Source organism: Gymnodraco acuticeps, unplaced genomic scaffold, assembly GCF_902827175.1.
Source record: "Gymnodraco acuticeps unplaced genomic scaffold, fGymAcu1.1, whole genome shotgun sequence".
Lineage (NCBI taxonomy): Eukaryota > Metazoa > Chordata > Actinopteri > Perciformes > Bathydraconidae > Gymnodraco > Gymnodraco acuticeps.
The window spans coordinates 1,778,624-1,805,141 of record NW_022990023.1 but is presented as its reverse complement, the minus strand read 5'-3'; the positions used below and the strand labels follow the sequence as shown (position 1 = coordinate 1,805,141).

The following is a 26,518-nucleotide window of genomic DNA, read 5'->3' as shown; positions in this document are numbered from 1 at the left end:
ACCAACATTATTAGCTAATGTGAACTCGCCGGGGAACATTTGTTCTGGTAGGCGTTTTACACTGCAAAAAACACCCCGAGGTGTCTTCACGTATTTATGGTTATTACATTAGAAATACAAACAAGTGGAGAGAGACGTTTAAACCTTGATAGGGGGCTCAGAATAAAGGTGGTGAGAAAGTTACATTTATCATAAATTAGGGGTTTGTTGAGGGAGTGTAAGAAAAACTACAAAGGAAATGCATTTCTTTTGTTTCTCTAACAACAGTGCGCATTTCTTGTAGAGTATGTAGTTATACCGGTACTACCTGCTAATTCATGTGGGCAATATTATTTCTGCTCCTCGGTGCATGTAAACAAACACAGTCCTCTGGTTCCAATCGCCAGAGCGTTCTCTGACCTTTTGTGGCCCTTTGGGAGTTGTTACTTACGATGAGAGGAAGATCTGTCTCAACAAAGGTCAAGAGTGTCACTTCCTTGCTGTGCCCCGTATCCTTCTTCATAAACGCTCATTTCATCAGGAAATGTTACTCATACGGCTGCCAAATGTTCAAAACTCTTGCAAGCCAGGATGGGTAAGAGCAGTGAGAAAACTTTGAGTGGGTTCATCAGCCAGACATCCCCTCTGCACTCAAAACAGTATCGGATTTAGTGTCATCATTTTCTTTCCAAAGCCTAAGTACTCTATGATAGCCCGCTTTTTAAATATTTACATCTTTGTGAAGCCCTTCAGCAATTATAAGCAGTTACTTTGGATTGCATAATAGCAGTGCTAGGCCGACTGACAAATGCAACATACCACAATTGCAGAAGTTGCAAAAGCCAAGACATTTCAAAGACAATTACAAATGTGTGAGAATATTTGCTCTTTTTATTTTATTCAATGAACCCTGTAGATATGTTCTGACATAACCAACGGCCAGTCAGTTTAGTATCTGACTTAAGGTTCAAAATTAGATATTGTTTTTTAACATTTATTCGCCATCGTCACTCACATTGCAAAAGACTAGACCCGCAGTTTTCAGACTAATTGAGTAAAGACCGTTAAAATGTAAATGTCAGTTTTCTATTGAACAAGCAGTTTGTAACTTTGCATCAGTATCAGAAAGCCAGACCTTATGTCAGTTTAATATCGTTGTATTTGTTGCAACATCATTATTGCAATGTTCAACATCAAATATGGTGCAACGCTATTCCAAATGTGTTTAATTTAATTGATGTTTAAACTTAATTGTATCTAACAGTATCATTTTATAAACTGTAGTGCAGTCATACACATGAACTGTCAATGCTTATGTTTGTTTGGTCTGATTTACATTTCCTATTGGAGTACCGGTAGTTGGACAATTCAACTATTATCCCTTACAATTAGTTGATGGATGGTATTTGGACTCTTTTTCTTCACCTCATTGAACTGTAGCATCTGAAATGTCACTAATATGTCTAGGGCTGCACGATTTAAAAAAAAAAAAAAAATCTAATTGCGATTGGATTTGCAATATTTTGTTTTTAAGCGACCCAACGGAAGTTTATTGTAAAATGCGGCCATAACTCCGGCTAGGAAGGTCGCATCAACGTACTCCCGTCTCCAGCACCCTCGCAGCCCGAGCTACGAGTGAAAGAACTAAACTTACATGAAACTTCCGTTGGGTTGCTTTAAAGTCAAGCTTCAGTTTAAGATTCACCCTGTAATAGAAACATGTGATGGAGCATTACTAACCTGACTCAGATGGTTGGTTTTACCAAACCATCTAGGAAAGCTCCATTGGAAGCCATTTGGAAAGGGCAGGCACTTTCAAAAATACTTGGCAGCTGATTGGATCAATCTGTCTATCACCTTCTATCATGGGCCACTTCTGATTGGTTAATGGCTGGTACATGTGGAGCACAGCACTGCTGATTGGTGTGGATGACTGATGCACAAGAAGAACAAAACAAAAAAGTAAAAACATTTTAAAAAGATCGCAGGCTTTGCAATTTGATAATCGCATCATTTCAGATCGCGATTTCGATTTAAAATCAATTAATCGTTCAGCCCTAATTATGTCACTGTTAAGGCCGCTACACACCAACCTGAGACCAAAGAACGCGTACCGAAAGCGTCCCGACTTTTACGTCCACTACGTCACCTGCCTCGGCTACGCTGCCCGCCTACGAACACACCGCAAAGACTTCAGTTAACGAGTGGCAATAACTGTCCTTACCAGGAGGCAGCGGTAGTGTGTATTCGTCATTCAAAAGAGGCAACAACCGGAAGACAGACTATACACCGAGAGAAGAAGAACAGGCTGCGTGATATAAACAAACAACAAATAGCGTATGGGTTCCATTTTCACTCTCTCTCGTCGATCGAAAACATGTAAACATAAAAAAGAAACTCTTGCGTCCGGGTGAGATGAAAATGAAAAAGATTAACCGTCTGTGTGTGCCTTCTTAATCGTTTGTTTTGGTCCCTCACTTCCGCTTCGCTTCTCATGCACTGACTCGCTAAGCTGAACAGCCAATCAGAGTGATTTCTTTGTCCCGACTTTCTCTGGGAGGTGTGAAAATGTGCCATAAAGCAACAACGGTGCGGGACACACCAACCTGAGTAGGGCATCGCGAATGCCCGACTGCCTCTGACGGCCTCTGACTCCAAAAATCGGGTAGGTGTGTCAGGGCCTTTACTCACAACCAACTCATGTCGTTATCTAAGGGAGGCTTGTTATGGGAAAAGAATACATGTCAGACAGATTAGCACAAATACATGAACTCGCTGATTCATTCCAAGACAATGGCCAGACTGCCCCAGAGGCCAAAGCTGACCTGTATGTCACCACACAGGAGGACAGGTCAGGAATGCAGTCACACGCTTCTCATAAACAGCGGATTTGCATGGAAAAGGTATAAGGGGGTTTTAAATGCAGAATATTTCTCTACGTGTGTCACCCTCAAAGTGAAGCTTAAACAGACAGAGGGATAAAGTGGTCACCTCATTGACCGAGACCCCGAACAATGTGCATGCAAGCAGGGCCGCCCCTCCCTACAGGCCAATCAGGCAGGCTGCATGGGGCCCCGCCCAGAGGGCCTCAGCTGCTGTGCGCAGTTCTCCGCTCAGTTCTCCGCTCAGTTCTCCGCGCACCCCCCGCGAGAGTGAGAGTGAGAGGTGACAAGAGGAGCACGTCTGTAACCCGACACCGTTGCAATGAATCGACATCTGACCAATCACGGCTTTGATACGGCCACTAGTGCAGGTGAAGAGATGTCGGTGAAAAGACAGTTTCAGTCCGGCGCAAAAAACAAAACATGAAGAAACTAGCGCATCACTCGAAGGTGGGTTATTGTATGAGTCAAATGTACAACTTGCGAATGTTGTTTAAGTCAAATTGCCAATTGCCATATTAAAACATCAGCTGCAATTCACGACATGAAGAAGGCAGTCTCTGCAGAGCATATAGGCTAATGGAGATGCAGTTATTTCCAGCATTCTTTATTTACCATTCATTCAAGTATGTGATGCCTTTTATCTGCTAATGTACAGGAGGAAGAGTGATACACTGTCTTTCTAGTTGGCTTACATAACAGTTAAAGTTTACAGCCTAAAAAACATGGAGCATTTTTTCCCCTTTTATTCATTTTTATGTCAATTTGCACATTTCATGGTGATGCTCATCCTCTCCCCTTAACTCCTAACAGTCATCATCATGTCAACCACAACACAGAGAAATACTGATAGAAATGTGTGTGTAGTTGTTGACACATTGCTGACAGAGGGAACTACGTTTGAATACAGATTTAAGAAATATCAGTTTTTGAGCATGTCATAAGCATGTTTTGTCTTGACTATATTACAACTATATTATAATAAAACAATATAGTATTTTTATTATTGAATTGATTATGATTATTATTATTAGTAGAAGTAGTTTATTTGCATTAATTATGTTTTTATCTTTTTGAGGCTAGTATTTGGCAAGAAATGCAAAATTCACCTGTAAACGCATACTGAACGACATACATGCACATTTACCATTTACCTCACTGTATAAAAAAGTAACCGTTGATAATAATAATAAACAGGAATTATATTTGCAAAGTAGCCTACTTTGTTTCCAAAAAAAAAAAGTTCACTCCTGTCGGTTGGGGGGGGGCCTCATCTCACAATGTCGCTTGGGGCCCCAAGTTGGCCAGGGGCGGCCCTGCATGCAAGCTCTGTTTAGAGAACATTTAGGGACTTATATTTGGCCAATGTTTCGACAGTGGTGAGCTTTCTTGGAACTACCCCTAGAGTAGTTTATCTTCTCCTATCTTTCTTTGAACTCTTAGTTATCCACACAGAGATTTCCACCTGAAACTGCTACAAAAAAATTGTTACGGTATTTCTTCAGCACCAACCCTTTGTGTTAGGATAACTTGTTGCCACTGTAAACCTTCAGGAATCCACATTAAGTTACTGCAAACATCAGAGAGACTTAACTTGGCTGTACAAAAAGGGAGGAGGCCTTTAAAGACACCGCAAGCTCCTGACTCACATTCTCCCTGAGAGAGGAGGGTGGAGGGTGGACACTTTGCTCCACAGAGAAAACCAGGTGTCAGTGCATGGATTGCAAAGACACTATAGCAGGGAAAAAAGGACTGGCAGTACATTTTCCAAAGAATATTTCTTCAGACGGTACAGCTTCGGGGAATTCTCAGATAATCTCAGGGACAATAAATCCAAACAAAAGCTGGTAGTATCTTTAAAGCAGAGGAAATCTGGGTGAATTAAAAATGATTGTTTCTTGCTTTGAGGTTTGGTCCAAGCTGGAACCTCCAGGCGGATCAGTGAAGCTTTTGCGGAAAGGCTAAGATCCCAAAGTTCCCTCCAGAGGCAGTTTCTCTCCCACACACTGCCCCCTGCCGGAAACGCCTCCATTGGACTCCTTTGTTTGCTTCAGTAGTGACATCACTACGTAACAACTGCGCTTCTATTGGCTAGCGCCAACACATTCTACGTTATAGGCTAAGGGGCGGACATCTCCAAGCGGTGGACCAATCACAACAGAGCCGGTCAGCAAACCAATCAGAGCAGACTGGGCTATGGTTTCAGACAGAGGGTGAAAAGAGATGCTGAAGCACATGCAGCATGAGAAAAATAAGGAACTTTTTGAACATTAAAGCATGGAGACATGCCGTCAAAGCACATAATAATAATAAATTACTTTTTTTTTATTTAGAGCGCTTTTACAGGTGCTCAAAGCGCTTTACAATTACATATTACACATATTAGACATGTAAATGTCATTACTGTGGACATTACCCACAGGAGCTAATGCGGGTAGAGTGTCTTGCCCAAGGACACAACGGCCTGACGCAGTGGCGGGGTTTCGAACTGGAGTTCACCAACGCCCCTTGATCTGATGATCAACGCTCTAACCACTGCGCCAAAACACATTGCAATCTCCATATATCCTCATGATAAAATGCACAACTTTGCACCATAAATAAACATTTTACCATCCGGGAAAGAGGTAATAGTTTTGGTCTCATCGGTCTCAGTGTCCTACGGTTTGTGAAGTGTACAGTATATTGCATGTCTGTGTGCATGACTACAACCAGGTCATGGGATCAACGACTGAAAGCATGTAGGCCTGAGTACGGATCACCAGTCGCTAATCCAATAACTCCATCTTTTAAATTAAGCACTGGCTTCAAACAGATCCATACGGGTAAACAAACGCACCAGAAACCAGCCAAGGAGTGGGGGCGGGTCCAGGGTGTGTCACATTATTTTAAGCTACCCTCATACAACAATCAATCACATGCTGAGTGGCCAATGTGTTTGTCATTTAAAACCAATCATTGAGCACTTAAGGCAGTTTAAGTACACTGCCTAGGAACCTCTGGAAGAGTGACGTTTCAATTGCAATTGTCGAAGCTCACAACACTTCATCCTGTTGAAACGGGCTTTCACTAATAGAGAGCATCAAAGGATGACAGTGGGGGTGTGTTTGTCTAACATGGCTAAAGCCCATCACTCACATGATTCAACTCTCCCCTGGATTGGAGCTGCATAGAAAAAAAGGGAAGAAGTGGAAGAAAGGGACGAGGCGATAGGAGAAGGAAAATCAGAAAGAAGAGTTTGGTTGGTTGAGGATACAGAAAAGGAAAGGGTGGAAACAACAAGAGAACTGCAGAGATCAGAGGTTGGAAAGGATCGAGGAGAGAATGGGCTTTTGTGGGGGGTGGATGTGATGGCTTTGTGGGGCAAGTGTCTCCAGGGTGCCAAGGGGCCCCAGTCTGGTGGTACGGGGCGGAGGGTAGGGCGAGATCTGCTGCTGCTGCAGAGGGACGAGAATGGGGCGAAAACAGGGCCTGAGACTAATCCATCTCTCCCTCCCCTCTCTCCCCTCTCTCCCCTCTCTCCCCTCTCTCCCCTCTCTTACTCACACAGACACAAACTCCCTGAAATCCCTTTTACCAAAAGTCCTGCTGACTGCAGCCAGTCACCCGAGAGCCAGTTGACATAACAACCCCCCGGGTACTCATGCCTGCACTCTGCTTTGCCTAAGTAACTGACACTGTAAAAACTGTACTGACCTGCTGGAGGCGGAGCTACCATTGTCATCAGGGGAAGAAAGTGTGATGCTTTCCCTCCTTGAAATCTTTGTCAAGGGGGACAAGAGCACACATCCTTCAAACTCAATAGAGCTATGAAGTTTAAGACAGAGAAGCATCTGTGTTTTCCTCTTCTTTTTTTTTTTTTACAGGCTAGTTCTTTGTCCATGCCTTCCGGCTTTCTGTTTGCAGCACTCAAAAGGAGCCATTAAATGTGACGTATGGGAAGGCAAACAAGCAAACTCACACAGAAATACACACTGAAGTGCACACAGACACACACAGCTGAAGAATGACAACAGGCAGGAATACACACTGGCTCTCCAACAAGGCTGCAATCATGGAGGCTGGAGAGTGGAGTAGGAAGGGTGGGGTTTATGGGGCTTTATCTAGCTGGGCGATCATACACATGCATACTCACACACACACACACACACACACACACAATGTGCTACGGCAGATTCATTTTAGAGGGCCAGAAACAAACAAACACGCAGTGTTTTTATGGGACAGATGTACTGTAGTAGCTACAGTTAAAGCCCATACCCTCACACCCATTGCTACCCTTTGTTTCACTCCAACATACGGAAAGCATTGCCTCACTCCAGCAACACTTCAGGTGCACTACATTTGCCAACTTCTGATGGAAAGAGTGAAACATTTGCAAATTGACCGAGGCATTCACCCGAACACGCAAAGCAAGCCGTTTCAACTATTTTTAAAACTGGAACTAGGCGTGTTACTTTGAGTAGAACTGATGTTTTGTTCAATGTGTTCCTATTCCATGTACTCCTGATTTTAAAGTTGACTAGTTACTGAAGAAAAGTTCATAACAACAATTACTCCATGATAACATGCATGAATCCTTATTTTTCGCACATGTTTTGCCTGTGGTATGACTTCTATGTGTAAAAAGCATGCACTTCCTTATATAAACCGTACACCCCAGCACGTGCACTCCGCTCTGCATCAACCAAACGGCTCGCTGCACCCTCACTGCGAGGGGGACCCAAGTTCCCATCAGCAAAAACACGTGGGTTTGCTATCCTGGCTCCAAAATGGTGGAATGAGCTCCCCATTGACATCAGGACAGCAGAAAGCTTACACACCTTCCGGCGCAGACTGAAAACTCATCTCTTTCGACTCCACTTCGAGCAATAGAACTATTAACAAAGCACTTATATACTAATAAAGGACTGGCTTACCTAAAGTCAGTTGAGTAGCACTTGAAATGTTTTTGCTCTATGAAACCTGATGTATATGATTCTGTTTTCTTCAAGTTTGTATTTTGTTGGTCGAACGCACTTATTGTAAGTCGCTTTGGATAAAAGCGTCAGCTAAATGCAATGTAATGTAATGTAATAAACACTTGGGGTTGGACACAGAAATGAGTGATTCCCTCTTTCAGTTCACTACAGAGTAAATACTGAGCTGTCTCGCCTTAGCAACTAATGAGATTTTCTCGCCTGCCAACAACTTATCAACATGGACTTCATCCCCAAAATGTCCCCATGTAAGAGTGAGCAGAAAGTGAGGGAGACATAAAGAGAGGGGGGGCTGTCATCCGGTGAATCCTGCCGGTTGGGTTTCTCTCTCTCTCTCGCTGGTGTCCACAGTGCAGAGCAGACACCATCTGGACAGCTGGAATGCCACAGGGCAGGGGGTGAGTGAAGGGGGTCTGCTACAGCAGGGGGATGGGTCATGGCTGGGAGATGGAGCATTAACAGTAAGGGTATTAAGCATGTAATGCCACCTAAACTCTTGTAAGTGGAAAAGACGGACATGGAGGAACACTATGGTAAGCGGTACTGAGGCGGTTAGCCTTTCCTTGAAATTGTATTATGAAATGGCGAAAAATAGATATAAATGTTGAAATCCAAGACATAAAGATGATGTATAATGCCTTTATTTATATAATATGATATCAGAAAAGGAAATATGCATGTGTTAAAAGGAATAGTTTCCGGAAATATGATTATTTGATCTTTTTTTTTCCTTTTTTTTAAATGTATGTCTTTGGAGCTACAGTACAGCCAGCCGCCAGTTAGCTTAGCTTTAGCTTAGCACAAAAGGCTGGAACCCTGAAGGTGAAATACCTCTTAAGCCCATTAATTAACCCTTTATATCTCCTTTATTAAATCCATACCAAAGTCGAAGTTTGGTTTCTGGGGATTATGTGGCGGAGTATTAAGACTTAAGTTTCCGCTCATTGAATAGCAACCGCTGAGTCACTGTTCCCAGCCGAAAGGTTTCCCAGCACATAAACCAGGACTTATTGTGCTTCACATTTGACTTTTTTAGATTAAAAAAATAATAAAAGCCATCTATTTGGTTTGAGACGCATTGTAGGAACATTTTAGTGCATTGGGACAAATCCAGGATAGCTATCTCCTTATCTTGTCTTTATGCTTAGCTAACCAGCTTCATGTTCATGATGATAAAGCACAAACATGTTCAAAACCACAATTTATGGGCAATTAAACTAAGAATAGGCAGAAAGAGTGCAGTACCATTTAAATACCCTCGGTAAACTGGTCCTTAAGGATAGATTTAAGGCAACCTTTACATCCCCTTATAGATTCAAATGTTGCTGTGTTTAACCACACTGCTCTGACTCTATCCCTACATATGGTTTACAAATATGCGTTTCTTAAGTGCATGTTTTACTAATGGATGGTTTCATGGCAACATCTGTCACTCGCATGCGCATGAAGGCTCTAAACCCTGGTTGACATGCACAGAAAAAGCTGCTCATAACCGTACTTGTTTTGACTGAGATTGAAAACACTGGTGTTTTTCGCAGAGGCTTTTTGTTTTTTAGTTGATGATGGTGTCAGAGGAAATTCTGCTCTGGCACTGAGCTAAAACAAAGTCAAAACTAGCATGGAGAGAAGCCCTGTGCTGCCCCTACACATGGAAACTGTTATGTGTGTGCGAATCGAATGAAAGTCTGAAGTACAACCATGTGTTTATGTGCCATGCAAATATTACACTGGTTAACGACGTCATTGAAGTGGACCTCGCTGTGCGGTGGCTGACCAAATACAGTTAGCGTATTGGTGACGAAGCTGGAAGCGGTCCACTCTAACTGCTAGCTAGGTTTATAAACATGTCTTAGTGGAGATTAGCCTGAGGGTAACCCCCAGTACTTTCCCTGTGGAGTTCCTATTGCTCACATTGTCACTTCCCTTCTGCTTTGTATAAATATTTGTACGGCAGAACCTTTTGGCAGTGCAGCTGACATCCAACCATTCTGAGAGCTGAGAGGATAGGTCGGAAGGGAAGGATGGGGTTGAGTGGTGGATCTCGTGTTTGACTTTGTGCAGCCAAGTTTCGCAGCTCAGCTGTATCTTGTCATTTAACTGTTAAGTAACACGTGTGGAAGAATGCTCAATATACTAATACTGTTTCTATATAACAACATAATGTGCAGAACGACTGATTAGGGGGAAATTCTTCTATACAAAAATGTAAAAAGCAATGAAAGCATGACATACCCAGTCCACAAAAGTAAATCTTTGATCATCTAATACTAAATTGAGGCACAAGTGTATATTTTGGATCTCTCTTCACTCAGCGTACCAAATAAAATCTCACACCCACACCTTCATAACTTGGCACATTCTGAGTACATCTGTTGATAGCAATGAATTGTGTGTATGTAGGAGCATGTACTATAGTTTGGGGTTTGCTATTTGGGGAATAGGTTTTGGAACCTCTGTATTAACTGATCTGAAGTTTTAGGGGGAGGAAAAGTCCCTCAGAAGAAAAAAACAACACCACTGTCATTAAAACCCCTGCATTCCTTGCTTCCTCATAATATAATTAGTTCAGGCATAGAAACATGATGTACAGTTTAAATGTGCTATTTTAAAGAATAACAAGTTGATGTTCCAGTGAAGATCAAGACAAGTCAGCCACTGCAGCAGGATCCCACATCCACACCTCAAAAGCCCTCTCGAAGGTAACAAAATCCCTGCAGAGGCAACACAAACCCACCCCCCCAGTCTGGCACGAGGCGTTCAGGTGAATGTAACCACATAACACTCACTTCTGTTCAACAACAATGGAGCGTATGTCTCTTTGTTTGGGGTCTTTACACGGTCCAAAGGAGAGGCAGGTAAAGAGCAGCAGAATGTATGTTAGCATGACAGGAGCCACACCCTGCTTGTTCTGCTCAAGATAGTACTCAGTTAATACTAACTTTTTGTTATTTCTCAACAATAGTAACACAAAGAAGTTGGGTGTGTTAATTAGTTAAAGTGTAACATGTGTCGTCTTGCTCAGTGTCTGACAAATAGAGTTGTCTTATCAAGGCATGCATCAGTCTTCTTGTTGCTCAACACCAGCTGGCTGAGGCAGGTGAACCTGTTGTAACAGAGATGCCGTACATTGAGGACAAATACATTCTAGCAAGCCCCAAATACCATAGCCCTCAGATATGAAGCTTAAAAAGAGTAACATGTACTCTTCGAATGAATGGTTGCACTTTTACACATTCAAGTTTGAAGACACACTGTTATGAAGATCAGATTACACAATTTCTCACCAAAATGATTGTTCATAAGCTTTTGAATGTGCAGCTTGTTGACAAGTGATAAGAGCCAGACCAAGTTTAAATGACTGCTGAAAGAAATACACCCTGAATAAACAAAGGCTACACCTCACATTCCAGTGTGTCCTTGGGCAAGACACTTCACCTGAACTTGCTCCTGTGGGTATTGTCCACAGTATCTGACCATTGCATGTATGATATATGTGTAATGTGTGTATATGTAAAGCGCTTTGAGTCATTGAAAAAGCGCTATAATAAATGTAAGGAATTATTATTATTATTCGCCACTATCGCAAAGGAAAATCAAATACGCCTCATCCATGTACACAGAATTAACCAAGCAGTTTGCAAGTATTTGCATAGCTGGGGAAGTTTGACACAGATAAACATGACTCTGATTCCAAACTATGTTGTGCCAACTTGTGACATTACTGTAGGCTGTATAGGAGTTGAAAAGTAAGCGTATAGAGTGACAGCCATTTGTGATCTCACACTCTTTCTTATCACTTTGTTTTCACAGGTGGTTTTGCAGAACAGCTCACTCCTCTCTGTCACTGATTTGCAAAGGGACTGAGTCGTTAGAAAATGTCTCTGGTGACCAATTTTCTAAATGAAGACAGTGGGTGAATGGATAAAACCAGCTGGCGTGGTCTTTCTGTCCATTGATATGTCACAAGCAGCGACAGAAACATTCGCAGTCGATGGAGTATTAATATATGTCGTAGGGCTGCAGCTAGGAAAAGGCACAAGCATGACAAAAAGCATGCATTTATTTTGTGACCATTGTTTTCTTAAGAGCTAGGATGATGAATAATGCTGGAAACTACCATGACACATGCAATGACAGACTTGAGACTTCGTGACAGCGTTTCCACACAAAACTACGTATTTCCTCCACCTTGAATGTAACCATTTGTAGCGAAACATATGACTCGCACTGATTAGCATTTCCTAATACACCTGTGAAATATGTTCAGAGGAAGCTTGCATTTAGTGCCTCATATAACATGCGCTGCAACAATGCAATCATAATAATGTTGCAACGTAAACTGCCAATTCATGTCGTGCATAACATACCTGCAATTCTTCATGGAGGTTAGCATACACAACATCCACGGAGATGAGACTGTTGGAGCCGTGTTAGACAGCTGTTCAAACTAAATAGCACACAGGTTTTAACAGCACGTATGTTTTGTAAAGTTCCTGACAAAGCTAACCGCAACACGTCACTAACGTTCAGCCCGAGCGAGTCCTCGACGAGAAGGAAAGACAAATAGATATATATCGACACTTTGCTTCTTCTGTTTGTTTTTTAAATAGTTCAGCTTGCTCTACCCATCCTTCACCGAAGAGATACGGCTCTGTCCTGCCCGGGCAGGGTGCAGACAGTGAGAGCAGCAGCAGCAGACAGGTCCAGTAACTTCAAACTTAAAATGACTTCTCGCTTCTGATTGGTCCAAACTCAGGGAGGTGGTGCGTTCATGAGCTTCTGGTTAATGTGGTATTCAATTTTGACTTTGTCTATACGCAGCCTAACAAAAGTTGTAAGTGAACATTCAAATGCATTCTAGAGACGTTTTCACATTCTTAAATGTTAGATAGGCTTCTTGTACTTACTTATTTAAACGTAAAGGAGCTTTTGAAAATATAATAATTTGAGTCATTTGCACGATATTCAAATGTAAATTCTGTAAATGTAAAAAGTGGCTTTATTTGATGAAATGTGAAAAAATATCCAATGTTTTACACACAAAAAAAGTAGGACAAAATATTGATTTCATTTTTTCTTCTTTATTTCCACATGAAGAATGTTTGACCCCTTAAATTTATCTTTGTACCATCTAGGGCGAAGGACAATCTGGGTGGGCAGTGGGCACTACTGATCGACAGTAACATTTTCGTTTTGCATCATCTACACGAGAGCTACATGTACAATAACACGATTCTAGTTGTGTTAGCTTGACTTGCAGGCTATTCGTAGTAGCAGGATTTATTTCAACAGCCCTTGAAAGCATCGTAAATGTAGATTTGTTAATAAACCTGTTATCTATCTTTCTATGGCTTTATTTGCTCTCTGTCTAACACACACTGGATTTATGTTTGTGATTATCAAACGCATCAATAACATGCAAAGCAGGTGATCAATCAATCAATCAATGTTTATTTATATAGCCCAATATCACAAATGTTATATTTGTCTCAGTGGACTTCACAGTTTGTACAGAATATCAGTATGACAATACGACACCTTCTGTCCTTAGACCCTCACATCGTACAAGGAAAAACTTCCGGAGAAAACCCACATCTACATTCCATCTGTTGTTGTTTATCAACACCATTAAAAAGGATCGCAATAATGTTAAGGTCGCAATGCCCCCTGCTGTTTGTATTTAGACAACGTTTGTACCTCGAGGATTTATGGCTAGTAATCAGTTCCTGCTGAATAGTAAAAATTACTCTTTCTGTAGTAACAATGATAATATTGTTACTAGAGAAATACGCTAAAATGGGTTCAGTCAGAAATAAGCATGATACTCTGAAATTATGTGAATAGATCAGCTTTCTTCTTCTTCTCCATGTAAAGTTACACAAAGACAGAGTGACAAGCTGACTTGGAAGAGACAGATGTTATATTTGTAAGAGCATTAAATACTAAAGCATCTTGTCTTGGTAGCTTTTTTATAATGCGTGTAAGGGTTACACTTTTAAAAACATGCTTTCTGATTTTTCAAAAGCATGCATATTGATTTTTGTTTCACATGATGTTTAATGTGGCTTAAGATGATTGCGTTGACGTCTGGCAGTTTGTAATCTTATATGTGCATTACGTGAGAATGATAAATGACCTTGTTCTTTAATCAAATCAGTGTATTGGTAGCTTTGATATTAGGTGGCATGCACGCAGAAGTTCCTGTCACAATAACACTGAACCCAGTAAATTGCTGACATCCGGGTGATGAAAACAAATGGAATTATTTTAATTTTATTGACTGTGTTTCAGTTTTACAGTTTCTCTGTTAACATTTTAAACGTCATCAATGCTGGGCATGCAGTTTGATTCCCAATTTCCTGCAAATCACTGTGTTCCATTCATCTTCTTCACTCTGTCTCCTTTTAGTGGCAGGTTAGTTGGGCAACACCAAGCCCACCTGAAAAACATACAGGCATTACTTTTACCATTATGAGTTACTGATGACTGGCAGCTATTACAACATACAACATATATACAACAATTATCCTGCACTAAACTTACAGTAGTGTTTGTGTTTGCACTAGTTATTTTAGGTTACTGATTTTTAAGCTGTAGTAAAATCATTTCTACCAGTCTTACTTTATGGTATTGAAAGAAAGTGTACAATATCACAAATCAAGATTATAAACAGTTGATCAAACCTTATCCTGCTTGAATCAGGCCCTTACTTGGATCCAACACTTCAGTAATGGTGAGATTTGATAGTTATGTAATTTAAGTTGCACTCAAATGAAGTGCTTGAAATGACCAATAATCCAATATGATAGTAATTTATAGTAACGTTTCTTGGCAGATGGAGATATTACATTATGCAGTACCTTGTCTGGGCTCATAGTAGGACACATCCAGTTGTACAAGTAGTAATGAAGGCTCTTGTCACTGATGCTGAACTTGAGGTTCTCCAGGAAACTCTGGTTATCCATCACATTGAGAGCAAAGAAGATGTCAAAACGTTTCTGTCAGTGAGGAAAAACATCATTTAATTGTTAATAATCATAGTAAACCAAATATACACTTATTAAACAGAAATACGAACGCTAATACATATAATTGTGTCTTTTAAAACTGATTATTTAACTTCACATATGCAGATTGGAGGGAATGTAAGCTAAGTTATTTGTATGTTTCCAGGTTAGGTTAAAAGTCAAACACCTTGAGCTCTTTTTAAATGAGGGGGGTTATTATTCTGACACTCACAGTTTGAGCCAGGACCAGCGTGTCCTCCATGAGGTCGACCGGGTCTGTGGCGGTCGAGGTAACGTAAAGGAGATGAGCTGATCTCAGGTCAGTGTGCACAGGATGATTCAGCACCCTGTAGGAGACACTGTAGAAACTCACCATGTCGGTCAGTGTGCCGTCATCACCCTGTGTGTGAGGAGGGATAGGAATGTGTTAATAAATAATGCAGTAGAGATTTTTTTGTAAGGAAAGCGTTTAGTAATTAAATATTTAAATCGACAAATTGTAAGGTCAGACCTGTACAACATAGGTGTCGATCACATTCTCCCTCGGCAACAGCCAGTGCTCTACTTCCCGTAAAGACAACATGGGGCTGAGGTGGAACTTGCCGAGGTTAGCCTGCAGCAGAGAGTGAACCCCCGCAGCATCTTCCTCAGTCATACGGCGCAGACCTGGGGTCTTTGTCACCTGGAAGAGAGGAGGAAAAACAAAACAGACTTTCAGTATATGGATGCTTTTCATCACAAATTCCTGATGTGAAATGTGAGAAACTGCAGGAGAAAATGGTTTCATTTGAACTAATGTATATCAGAATGAAACCTCCACCAGTTGATTACATTTACATTAAGATTTTATTTTTCATATTATAAGATTTCTGAAATGTTCTGTTTAAAAATGTAAATTATTTGAGGCATTTTCTTATTAAATATGAGCTTATTTGCATACATTTACAGCACATAAATATCAACATTAAATAAAGACAGGTTAACAAATTCTTGTTTCATTTTGTTGACATATTAAAGTCAAGGTTTTTTTGTCGTGGGAATTCTAGAAAGCTGGAATCAGAAAATACTGTCAAAAGCCATAAAGTCAAACCAAACCAAATGTTAGGAATACAAATGTATATAAATCTCACCATGAATGATATATGTATAAAAGTCTCTGTGAAAACCTTTAGAATATTGATAGGATTGAAAATGAAAGGTTTGTGTGTCACTGAAGTGGTAATTTCTGGTTTAGAGTCTGAGAAGAAAAAAATAATTTTAAGAAAAGTGTTATTTTTGGTTGTTCTTTTCCTATAATATGAAAAAATATGTCTAACAGGAAGCAAACATTGTTCAAACCTTCAAAATGTACCAGTGCATGAACTTTCTTTTGGTTTTTGCTTGTTATGTCTTGCCTTTAACATTGTGTATTACGACTCTTCGTCAATCAGTTGAAGTCATATCAGGCCAATGACAGACTTTATTGGCACTGATGTGTTTTGTCTGTAGGTGGCAGCACACACTCACATCAGGCAGACGGTTGAACTTCACAGCTCTCTGCAGGCTCAAGTTCTGCTTCAGACCGGGGTAGCTCAGCTCCATCAGCTTTCGGAGATTCAGAGGGCGATGCCAGTACCTAAAGGATAACGTTTGGTTATTTGGTTAGAACAGTAAAGGCAGAACAATGCTTAAAATCAAACTCTCAAAAACACTCACTAACAACAAACTTACGAGAGAAAAACTCAAGTAAAAGTATGAAAGTATTACCAACAAAATATACTAAGAGTACAAAAGTACCAAAAGTGAATGATTGTATTATAATTGTTCTTGTGTTCATTGCTTTAATGCTGCAGCAGGTAAAGAAGGAACCAATTGTAAATACTGTATATACTGCTATACATCATAACATATTATAATCTATCATACTAAATGTACTTAGTGACATTCCACCGTGCCATTACCATAGAAATATTTTGGGTTTCATACTAAGAAACTCTAGCTCTCTAACTCTATATGTATATCTGCTTCTTGGTGTGATTAGATCAGCTTTAAAATGTTACATCACCTTCCTCCAAATGCACTGTGCTGTTTTAAACAAGTAAACAAAGCAAATACATAAACAAAAGTCTGCCCTTTGAAATAACCAAACTTCTTGTGACCTTTGGCAGAGAATATATCCCCCATATTAAAAAAAATTCAGCGGCTTTAAAAGTGCTAATCGTGGCTTCACTTTGCATTCAGATCAATGTGAATCCACCCTGTGCAGCAGCTACTACCTGCAGGAGCTCAGGGGTGTGGGTAGCACTAAGGCAGCTGTGTAGACAGCCTGGAAGACCCCCTGCTGGTTGACTCGTCTGGTGAGCTCTCGGATCAGAACAGGAGTCATCCGCTTGAGGCGCAGCTTCTTATGAACACACAGAAATTTGACCTGCACCATCCGCTTGTCCCTGCAGGAGACCACATTATAAGCATTTGCATTGAGACACTTGCAGTTAAAATTGCTTAATTTTTTGTCAGCAAGTGCTCTGAATACTAATACTGGTCATATTTCACATTTCGTTCCATATATTCATGAGCTACTCACGTCTCATAAATGCGGACATCTGCGGGAAGAGCAGCAATGAAGCCGACTAACTTTTTATTTGAGTCTACTCGCACACCGCAGTGCCACTGAGCCAGCCAGTTAGGAGGTTGTAAAGCCCTGAGAAAGAGAATCACATTGTCTGCAACATGAATCTGTGAAAACATGCAGGGGTAGTTCAACAAACTCTGATTAGAGATCATTTCTAATAAAATAATTGAGCTTGAGATGACTCAACTGAATAAACACAGCAGCTTTCTTTAACCTCAGGGCCAAATACCTGTGCCAGTTCCTGGAATACGAATGTTAATTATTCGTATCAAACAAAATTATGTTTTGAACTAAGTGTTTCCTGAAGGCAGAGATACCGTTTATGCAGATCACAGAGGCAAAAGGCAGCAGGGGGATTAGAGTAGCCGGCTTGTAACTGATAACGGCATGTCAGGGGGTCAGACTGGAATGTGGAGTGGGGAAAAATGATGTTGTTAGACTCAAAACAAATTAAATACGTTAGTGCAACTCACAAAGTCGTGTTGCAGTTGTAATGAGAGGTTTCGGGTGTTTTAATTCAAGACCAGGCTCAAACAGAGTATGGTAATTTTCACTAGATGACCTTAATTATCAATCACGGCAACCTTTAAGTCAAAATGGTGGTGAAGATAACTAAAAAGGGGTTTAATAATCTTCTATCGTGCCTAACTTTAGTAGAAAATAAGACCAAACTTTTCAATGTTTGTCAGTTTTTGAGCCCTGACAACAGACTTGTTTTTAGATAAGATAAAACAGTCAATAACATATGTGTGAATAACAACAACAACCACAAGTGTTATTTTAGCATCGGCTACAGTCATAAATGAGCATAAAAAAATATTAGGCTGATGGGTTCTGTAATGTGGGAGATATACATACTCAAACACTCTTGCACATAAAGGCTCACACACACTGTTACACACACATTATCTCCCAACAGGCTTACTGGCTAGATACATTTTTGCTGATATACATTGAAGCTTACCATTGTAGGTAAACCGAAGAGAACTCAAATCTCATAGTGTTGTCATCCTCCTCCATGTAGTTCTCATTGAGCAGAGTGCATATCTCTTTCAACTGAAATTATATGAATTTTCCAAGATTTCAGTCTTTTTTTTTGTTTTACCTCATACTAAGAAAAGTACAGTTCCTTACATCTTAAAGACCCAAATCAGACAGATATGTGTGATCAAGTTTCTAATGTTGTAACAATAACTACTATAACAGTAAGTTACCACAGAGGGGTTGCTCAGGTCCAAAGTGTCCCAGGAGAAACCTTGAGGTAGAGAGTAGGGCTCCATACGCACACTGGCTTCACCCTCTACTATTGGACCATGAGTCTCAACACTGTCACCTGAGGACACAAGTATGAAGAAAAACAATTGAAGTAAATCATAACTTCATTCTCAATGTTGTAATTACAGTGAATGATTGATCAACTTTTGGTAATGGCTTTTTTAAAATGGATGCTCTGTAATAATGTTTAAATAGGATTAGAGAGCTTCTCCTTACTATTTTGCATAAAAGGGAATTGATCATTAATACAATTAGTATGCAACGGCTGTAATCAGAAGTAGAGTTAAGGGCATCCAGAGCAATGTTTGAGGAGTGCCTCTTGTATTTTTTTTGTCTAATGCTCCTTACCATGTCTGCTCACAGATGTTTATTCTGATGTGATTGTAAAAAAGTAAGACGGTGTGTCCAATAAATTGATAGAAGTAGCTTGGAAGGGTTTGCATTAGTCTTTTCTCTCAGTAAATGGCAAATATTATTATATTGTAAAGCTCGTTTTAGCCTTTTACAAATACAATGTGCTTGTTGAAGGAGAGTTAGAACAAAAAGAAGGTCCCACCTTTAAATCTGCATTTTAAAGCTTTTGACGGCAGCTAGTAGGCCAACATAAACACTGGAATAAAGATAAACAGCTAGCCTGACAACAAAATCGTAAAGTATAGAAAAATAAATGTTTACGGTCTAAGGGTTATGTACAAAACTATTTTTTTTGTTACCTTTCTGCTGGTTGCCATGCTACAGCTCAGAGCCATGAGTACAACACATAACCACAAAAAACCCAAATTTACATTGTTATGATGCAGTTTTGATAAACAAAGCAGACAAAACGTGTTTAACCTATTAGTGAAATTCACATGTGCTGGTAGGTGGATTTTGTTACTATTAGAAAGAGCTAGGCTAGCTGTTTCCCCATGTTGCTAATCTTTATGCTAAGCTAGCTAACTGGCTGCTGGCTATTGCCTTATATTTAGCTAACAAATGTTTAACAGGGATCAATGTTCTCTTCTTATTCTGTCACAGAAAGCAAAAAAGCATATTACTTTTGCCTTTGTTATACATTTGAGCCAATGCTTTCATTTTAGAGGACACCAACAAACAATAGCTGGAACAGTTATCTCTTCTCACCCAGTCTGGGGACAGGCTGTGTTTCCCAGAAGCGGTACGTGTGTTTTTTGGCCTGCTGCAGGGTCTTGGGCAGAGTTGGGCCCAAGGAGAAGAGGTGGAGGGCTTTCTGGATCTCCTGCTGCTTCGACTCAGGAAGAGAGTCCAGCTTTAGGGCAGAACAAGACAGGCAAGGACAAGTTACATTATAATCTTTTCAAGAAGATTGATCTTTGACCGGCACACAGCAGCAGGCGTCATCTTTATTCCTGCAGCCAAAACTGGTTGTTATGATAGACACATTTACCTGTTTCATGATACAATACAAGAATAAGCATGTTTGCGAGAGTTCAAATAGTCACAAACACAAACTAGCACACATTAAAATACACAAATGCATTCACACTTATACTAAGACACAAACCATAGAAAAAAGGTCCTTGGGTCCATCTGGTTTCCAGGCATCTTCCTTCTTTTGCTTCTCTCTGCTCCGTTTTAGACTCTCGTTCTCTGTCGGTTGCTTATCACTCAAAGACATTGTCATGCAGACTTTCTTGAATATTGAATGTAATTTCACCTACTCTCGTCTGTACAACAAGTTTCTGTGGTGAACAAGTTGAGGGTGGATCGGGTGTTTTCTGAAACATTTGTGGTTTTTCAGCTCTTATCTTGGCGAGCAGTGAGGGGAGGAGGGTGGCCACCCAACCCAACTCCCACCCAGTGGATAGATAACTGCACACAATACGTGCAATTTAATCAAATACAAATTCTCACGGCCTTCACTTGTCAGACAGCTGCTGGATAAAGTTAGCGGCAGATTAAAGCTTATAGCAGCTTGATCCAGGCAGCAGATTTAATTGGTTGAAGTCGTCTAATTGCACAGTTCCCATATTGTCTTCCAGAACTTTATATCTCTTGTGCCCATGATCAGGGCCGTCCCTCCCTACAAGCCGATCATGCAGACTGCGTGGGGCCTCATCTTGCAGAGGGGGCCTCATCTTGCGGAGTGTGCCTCAACTGCCGAAAATGCGGCGCACCGATGCATGCGGCGCTCCACTAGCACCCCCGCCCCCCCCCCGTCGACGCTCCTGAAACAGAGGGCCTCATCATATAACTTTGCGTGGGGCCTCATGTTGGCCAGGGACGGCCCTGCCCATGATAATCGGGTAATTGTAATGAACAACATGTTAACAATGACTCAGCAATATGTTATATATCAGGATGTAAACGACGATGTGTATGAAATCAAGGGCACATATTATCTTATTGTTTGAACAGTGAAGCAATTTCAATTAGAGAGATATTGTTCTTTATAAACATTTTAATGATTTACCATATTAAAAGTAGCCAGAAATGTTCTAAAAGTGTTTTTACAACATGTGCTTTTTTCTACTTAAAGTTAAGGATACGCTCATTAATTTAGCGACAGCAGAAGGTTGAAAATTAAAAGAAACCACCAGCCAAATGCTGGTAAAATATTAAAGCTGCTGCTAGAGTTGCTTCACTCACCAGCCAAAATAAACAATGGCAGAGCCTGGTAGATTTGGAATCCACCTCCAAAATGGCAGGAGGACAAAAAAGAGAATTTCAAACCCTGCAAAAGTTGAAATGGTCTACTAACTTCTTCTTTTCTGGATTTAGATTTGGATTAATTTCATTCTTACATGTTTATTTAAAGGGGACCTATTATGCTAAATCCACTTTTTCATGTCTTTTATACAAAAACATGTGTCCCCTCTGTGAAAAAAGATTTGCTCTCTTTTTGTCCTGATCCATTTATATAAAAACCTGTCTGAAAATGAGCTGATCAGATTTTGGCCACTTTATGATGTCATACGTATTTGGAGCCAAACACTTCCGAGACATCTTTTGTATATATCTGAGACCTATTATATATTGATGAAAAACAGTATAATAGGGGACCTTTAATACATAAAAAAGTGCATTAAGCGTGTGCATCTTTTGGATTGTGCGTGGTTTACTTTATACTCTGTCCCAAGATGTGCTTACCGAAATCCCTGTAGAGTCATTTGCATTCTGCTTAGGGGGGAGATGTCTCAAAGGGCTTTATAATCTCTAAAGCATCCTCATGAGTACTGAGCCCTTTGCAACACATCTCGATAACCAGGGCTGCACATAACTGGTGCGCCAAAAAAAGAGCACCGGGTCATTTGAAAAAGGCGCATTGAGAGAGAGAGAGAGAGAGAGAGAGAGAGAGAGAGAGAGAGAGAGAGAGATAGAGAGAGAGAGAGATAGAGAGAGAGAGCTGACTTCTCTCTCGCTCTCTCCTCTCTCTCTCTCTCGCTCTCTCGCTCTCTCTTCTCTCTCTCTTCTCTCCTCTCTCTCCTTCTCTCTCTCTCTCTCTCTCTCTCTATTCTCTCTATTCTCTCTCTCCTCTTCTCTCCTCTCCTCGCCCTCTCTCCTCTCCTCTACTCTCCTCTCTTCTCTTTCCCATCTATTTTCGTCTCTCCTCTTCTCTTCTCTTCCCTTCCCCTTTCTTTATAGATGTTCGCCTAGGGCGCCAGATCTGTGGAGGCGCTGCGCTGGCAGCTCTGGGAGGGAAAAAAACAATTTTGACCGTTGGGGCTCATCCTAATTTTCGGCCTTGATGTAACAATATTCATAATTAAGTAAATGTAACACCCTTTTCACCCCGGTTACACGTTTCATTTTCCCTGTACGATGGGCGCTGTAAGTGATGAAAATGGGGGATGTTGGCTTATCTGGCACCCGCAGCTCACAGTCAAAGTGCGAGTGAGCGTGGGAGAGAGGGATGGTGCACCGGTTCCGGCGCTGTTGTTATTAGCATCTGGTGCTAGCTGCTCTAACGGATATAAGAAGAAGATGTTTCTACAATAATGTGGAGGGAGAGTCCTCTCCAGTCAGACTATCTCAGTGGGTCTCAAACGTTTTGATCACAATTTATGTAAACACATATTTCCAAGGCACTCCTTTATAATTATTGGGATAAACAGGTTTGAAATCATTCCAATGTATACTATAAAACAGTAAACCAAAAAAATCCTTTAAAACTGGAAAGATATAAAAAAAATGCATAAATAAATAAATGTTAAGGTAAAATAAGATATGAATGAACAACACAAATAAAACAAGTTACATTCATTTGTTATTGGCTATGGTAGGTTATTGGTTATGTTCACATACTTATTTGATTACATCCACTTGTCTAAGATGACAACAGAGACTTTCAACCCAAAACCAGTAGCTAATCACAGACTCAACCAGAGAGAAAGTAGTAGGCCTATAAGCTACCATGTCTGACAGAGAGGAAGACAGTGAGGAGAACAGTCAGAAGGGTAGTGATGACAGCTTGTAGGATTACTGGTCGTGCTAATGTTGTCTTGTGTTCACCTCTGCATGTGTGTTCTGTGTTCACCTCTGCATGTGTGTTCTGTGTTCACCTCTGCATGTGTGTTCTGTGTTCACCTCTGCATGTGTGTTCTGTGTTCACCTCTGCATGTGTGTTCTGTGTTCACCTCTGCATGTGTGTTCAGTGTTCACCTCTGCATGTGTGTTCTGTGTTCACCTCTGCATGTGTGTTCTGTGTTCACCTCTGCATGTGTGTTCTGTGTTCACCTCTGCATGTGTGTTCTGTGTTCACCTCTGCATGTGTGTTTAGTGCCGTGTGTCTGGCAAATAAAGTCAAGACCCCCTCAAAAGTTATGGTTTATTTCATTTTAAGGATGAGCACCAAGCAACATCTCCAGGTGCTCCTTTGAGAACCAGGGCAAACAAGTTATGTGCACCCCTGTCTATAACCACTTGTAGTGATTATACATGATTGAGTGTTTTTAACTAAAATATACACAGAAAATAGATTTTTCAGATACTTGTCTCTACTTCACAATCCTACTAACACCTGTCACCACTCAGAGTGAAGGAGTGGACCGTGTGCAGTCGGGGAAAGTTCACAAACAAGTTCTGATTCAACAACAAAGAGGTGCATGACAGGGAAGAAGAGCATGATTCTCTTGAGGTGTTGCAACATGATGCAACATACTGCAAGTCTTATTGATTATTCGTGGTCAGTGCACTTTTTTGTCCTGAGGAGAAGCACCAATTCTTGAGACGCAGGCAGGACATGACACAAAGGACTCAGCCGCACACCCAGGAGGGAGGGAGAGGATGAAGGTTTGATGAAAGCATTTGGTTTTGTTGTCTCTGTGGCCATTAGCTGTTTTTTCATATACATTTCATCTTCTATCTGTGCTAGTGCTCTCTTGAGTCATTATCAGTCAGTTATTTATCTTCAATATAATATAATGCAAAAAATGAATTGTCGACTTGGAAGTCGACAATTCATTTTTCAGTCATCAAAACTTCATTATTGTTCAAACTCGTCACCCATGTTTTGCACAAAATGGCGTGGACGTAGCAGTGAATTTGTTGAGGTAAAGTGAAACAAGTGAAAAAAAGAAGGCAGTAGAGTAATACATACGGGGGGACATGAACACATCGTTTGAATGTTTAAGATATTGAGAGGTCACCTTTATAAAACGGTTCCCCCAAATGGCTGGCTGGGTATGTGTGTGTGTGTGTGTGTGTGTGTGTGTGTGTGTGTGTGTGTGTGTGTGTGTGTGTGTGTGTGTGTGTGTGTGTGTGCAAGAACAATCAGACGACACAGACACAGTCAGAACCATTATTAATCTGTAAATAGATCTGTATTGCTGTGATCTCTCTGCCGAACAAGATCCTCCTCGCTTTTTCTTCTGCCCCTTCTCTCCCGTCTGTCTCTGTAACTCTGTTGTTTGAGAGATCGGATGAATGAACAACAATCTCTGCATCAATCTTTCTCTCTGCTGTCTTCAGTCTCTCAGATTTCTCTTTCAGCTTCTTGTTTCCTCCTTGTTACCTACGTATTTCCTTCATCTCAGTTCTTCTTGTCAGTCGTGACTGTGAAATAAGTCACGATCTCCACATGTTTTAGTGAATACTTTTAATCAGTGGATAAGAATGATTGGGCTTTTGTGACGGCTAGGCAAACCAGTATGAACCCAAAACCACGACTCGACAAACAAAGTACAAAAGAAAGTCTTTACTGAAAAAATTGCACTACAGTATGTGCACAACAGAAAATCACTCCGTAGAGGTAACAGGTAGATAACAAAAAAACCCACTTAAGAGGAAAAGGTAACCAAAGTAGTTCCAAAAAATGCAAAGGACAAAGTAAATTCCAAACTCGGCTGCTAGCTCTTAGCAAATAAGATACCCTGAGGACAAGACATGGACTTGATGCTGGCTGTCTGGCACATGGGACAAAACGAACTGGCAACAAGACAAGGGAGACAGGGGGTGTTTCTCAATCGCGAGTACGCTTGCTTTGTAGCACATGTCTTCCGAGCGTCTTGCTTCAGAAGCAAGGCAAGAATACTTCCTGGCATTCTGAAAACAAAGAGTGGAACAGGCTAGCAAGTGTGCAGGTGTGCGTCATATGAGAGGCCCCGCCTTACATTTTCCGCCACAGATTTGGGGAAATTGGTCCGTGCGCAAAGCATTGTGGGGATTTTAAGACCGCGGAGTCTACACATGTGCAGCCTCGAAATGTCTCCAAACGAAGTACGCCGGACTCGGTAGAATTCCAAGTATGCTGGACATTGGAACAGTCCTTCGGCGGCACTCGATGACGTAGTATGCTTGAAATAGTGGCTCTGGAGCAGCTTTACTCGACATTGAGAAACACCCAGGATCTATAGGCAGGCTCAGGGGGCACAGGTGCAGACAATTAGGGCGGGGTCGACAATCACAGTGGAGGGAAAACACACAAAGGGAGGAAGTGAGGTGATCTGAAACAAGAAGGAAAGGTTACTACAAAATAAAACAGGATACAAGACTGAACTAAATACATTAACTTAACAGATTTTACGAGACACAACAGCTTTTCAATATTTGTTTATCTTTTCGCATTCAGTCTTGGTAATCAATGGAAGTGGCTTTGTTATTAGCTATTTTATCTCTGTTTGTTTTTCTATTTACTCCTCTTTGTTTTACGTTCATTGATGAAGATAAATGGATACATCTGAATAAAAGTAGCAAAAGTAGAGAATATTCACGAAGCCACCAAAATGTTTGTGGCTGTTATCAATGACTAGCAAACAGTTGCTAACATTAGCACTATTGCTTTTTTAAGTCTGTTTGTTTCTATCTTTCCTTGTATTTGTTTTATACTCATTGTCACAGGACAAATATGAAAGGATAAACCTGAAGAATAGTAGCAGAAGTAGAGAAGATTCTTTTTACCTACCAAACTATTTCAGTAATGCCCGTTTTACTTCAGTTACTAGCAAAAGTTTGCTAACATTAGCGACTTAAAGCTAATGGCCTCACAGAATATAGTGATATATAGTGAGAGGCTGAGCGTATCGAATGAAACAAGGGGTTTTTAGGCCAATGCATTAAATGTATTCGTGCAAACCAATTTTCATGAATTAACCTACATTTTGTTCTGTATGAGACTGTTTTTTAAACCATAATGACCTGTTAAAACGATCTTTGAAAGAGTTTGAAAGAAGTCTCATGTGTTGAATGTGTACGTGAGTTGACATCTTTCAAATCATTATCATCAATAGCATTTTTTTTTTCAAGGTCAATTATTGATCTCAGTGTCCCTGACTTGGAGTGCATTTTCGTCCATAACTTTAAAAACTAGTTAGTGTCATCACCTAATAG

The 26,518-nt window shown here is 40.7% G+C and overlaps 2 protein-coding genes across 3 annotated transcripts in view; both read right to left on the bottom strand.

Annotated features, from left to right (window-relative positions):
- Positions 1-12,536, bottom strand: part of svild (supervillin d) — a 51,082-nt gene extending 38,546 nt beyond the window's left edge. For both annotated transcript variants that reach the window (XM_034214427.1, XM_034214428.1), the window contains exon 1: positions 12,208-12,536. The gene's annotated coding sequence lies outside the window, so the exon portion shown is untranslated. The remainder of the gene's footprint in view (positions 1-12,207) is intronic.
- A 365-nt stretch (positions 12,537-12,901) lies between these two features.
- LOC117544824 (glycylpeptide N-tetradecanoyltransferase 2-like) lies at positions 12,902-20,583 on the bottom strand. The gene is made up of 11 exons (XM_034214281.1): positions 20,256-20,583; positions 19,856-20,000; positions 18,673-18,791; positions 18,423-18,514; positions 17,411-17,527; positions 17,103-17,273; positions 16,354-16,462; positions 15,359-15,529; positions 15,080-15,247; positions 14,701-14,838; positions 12,902-14,279 (listed from the first exon to the last, which is right to left on the bottom strand). The coding sequence occupies exons 1-11, from the start codon at positions 20,373-20,375 to the stop codon at positions 14,256-14,258; spliced, it is 1,374 nt and encodes a 457-aa protein (XP_034070172.1). The 5' UTR covers positions 20,376-20,583; the 3' UTR covers positions 12,902-14,255.
- Positions 20,584-26,518: the final 5,935 nt, after the last annotated feature.

Coding starts and splice junctions, on each gene's coding strand:
- LOC117544824 (XM_034214281.1), bottom strand. CDS start 20,375: ATGACAATGTCTTTGAGTGATAAGCAACCGACAGAGAACGAGAGTCTA. Junction 20,001..20,255: donor CCAAGGACCTTTTTTCTATG/GTTTGTGTCTTA, acceptor TCTGCCCTAAAG/CTGGACTCTCTTCCTGAGTC. Junction 16,463..17,102: donor ACACCCCTGAGCTCCTGCAG/GTAGTAGCTGCT, acceptor GTTATCCTTTAG/GTACTGGCATCGCCCTCTGA.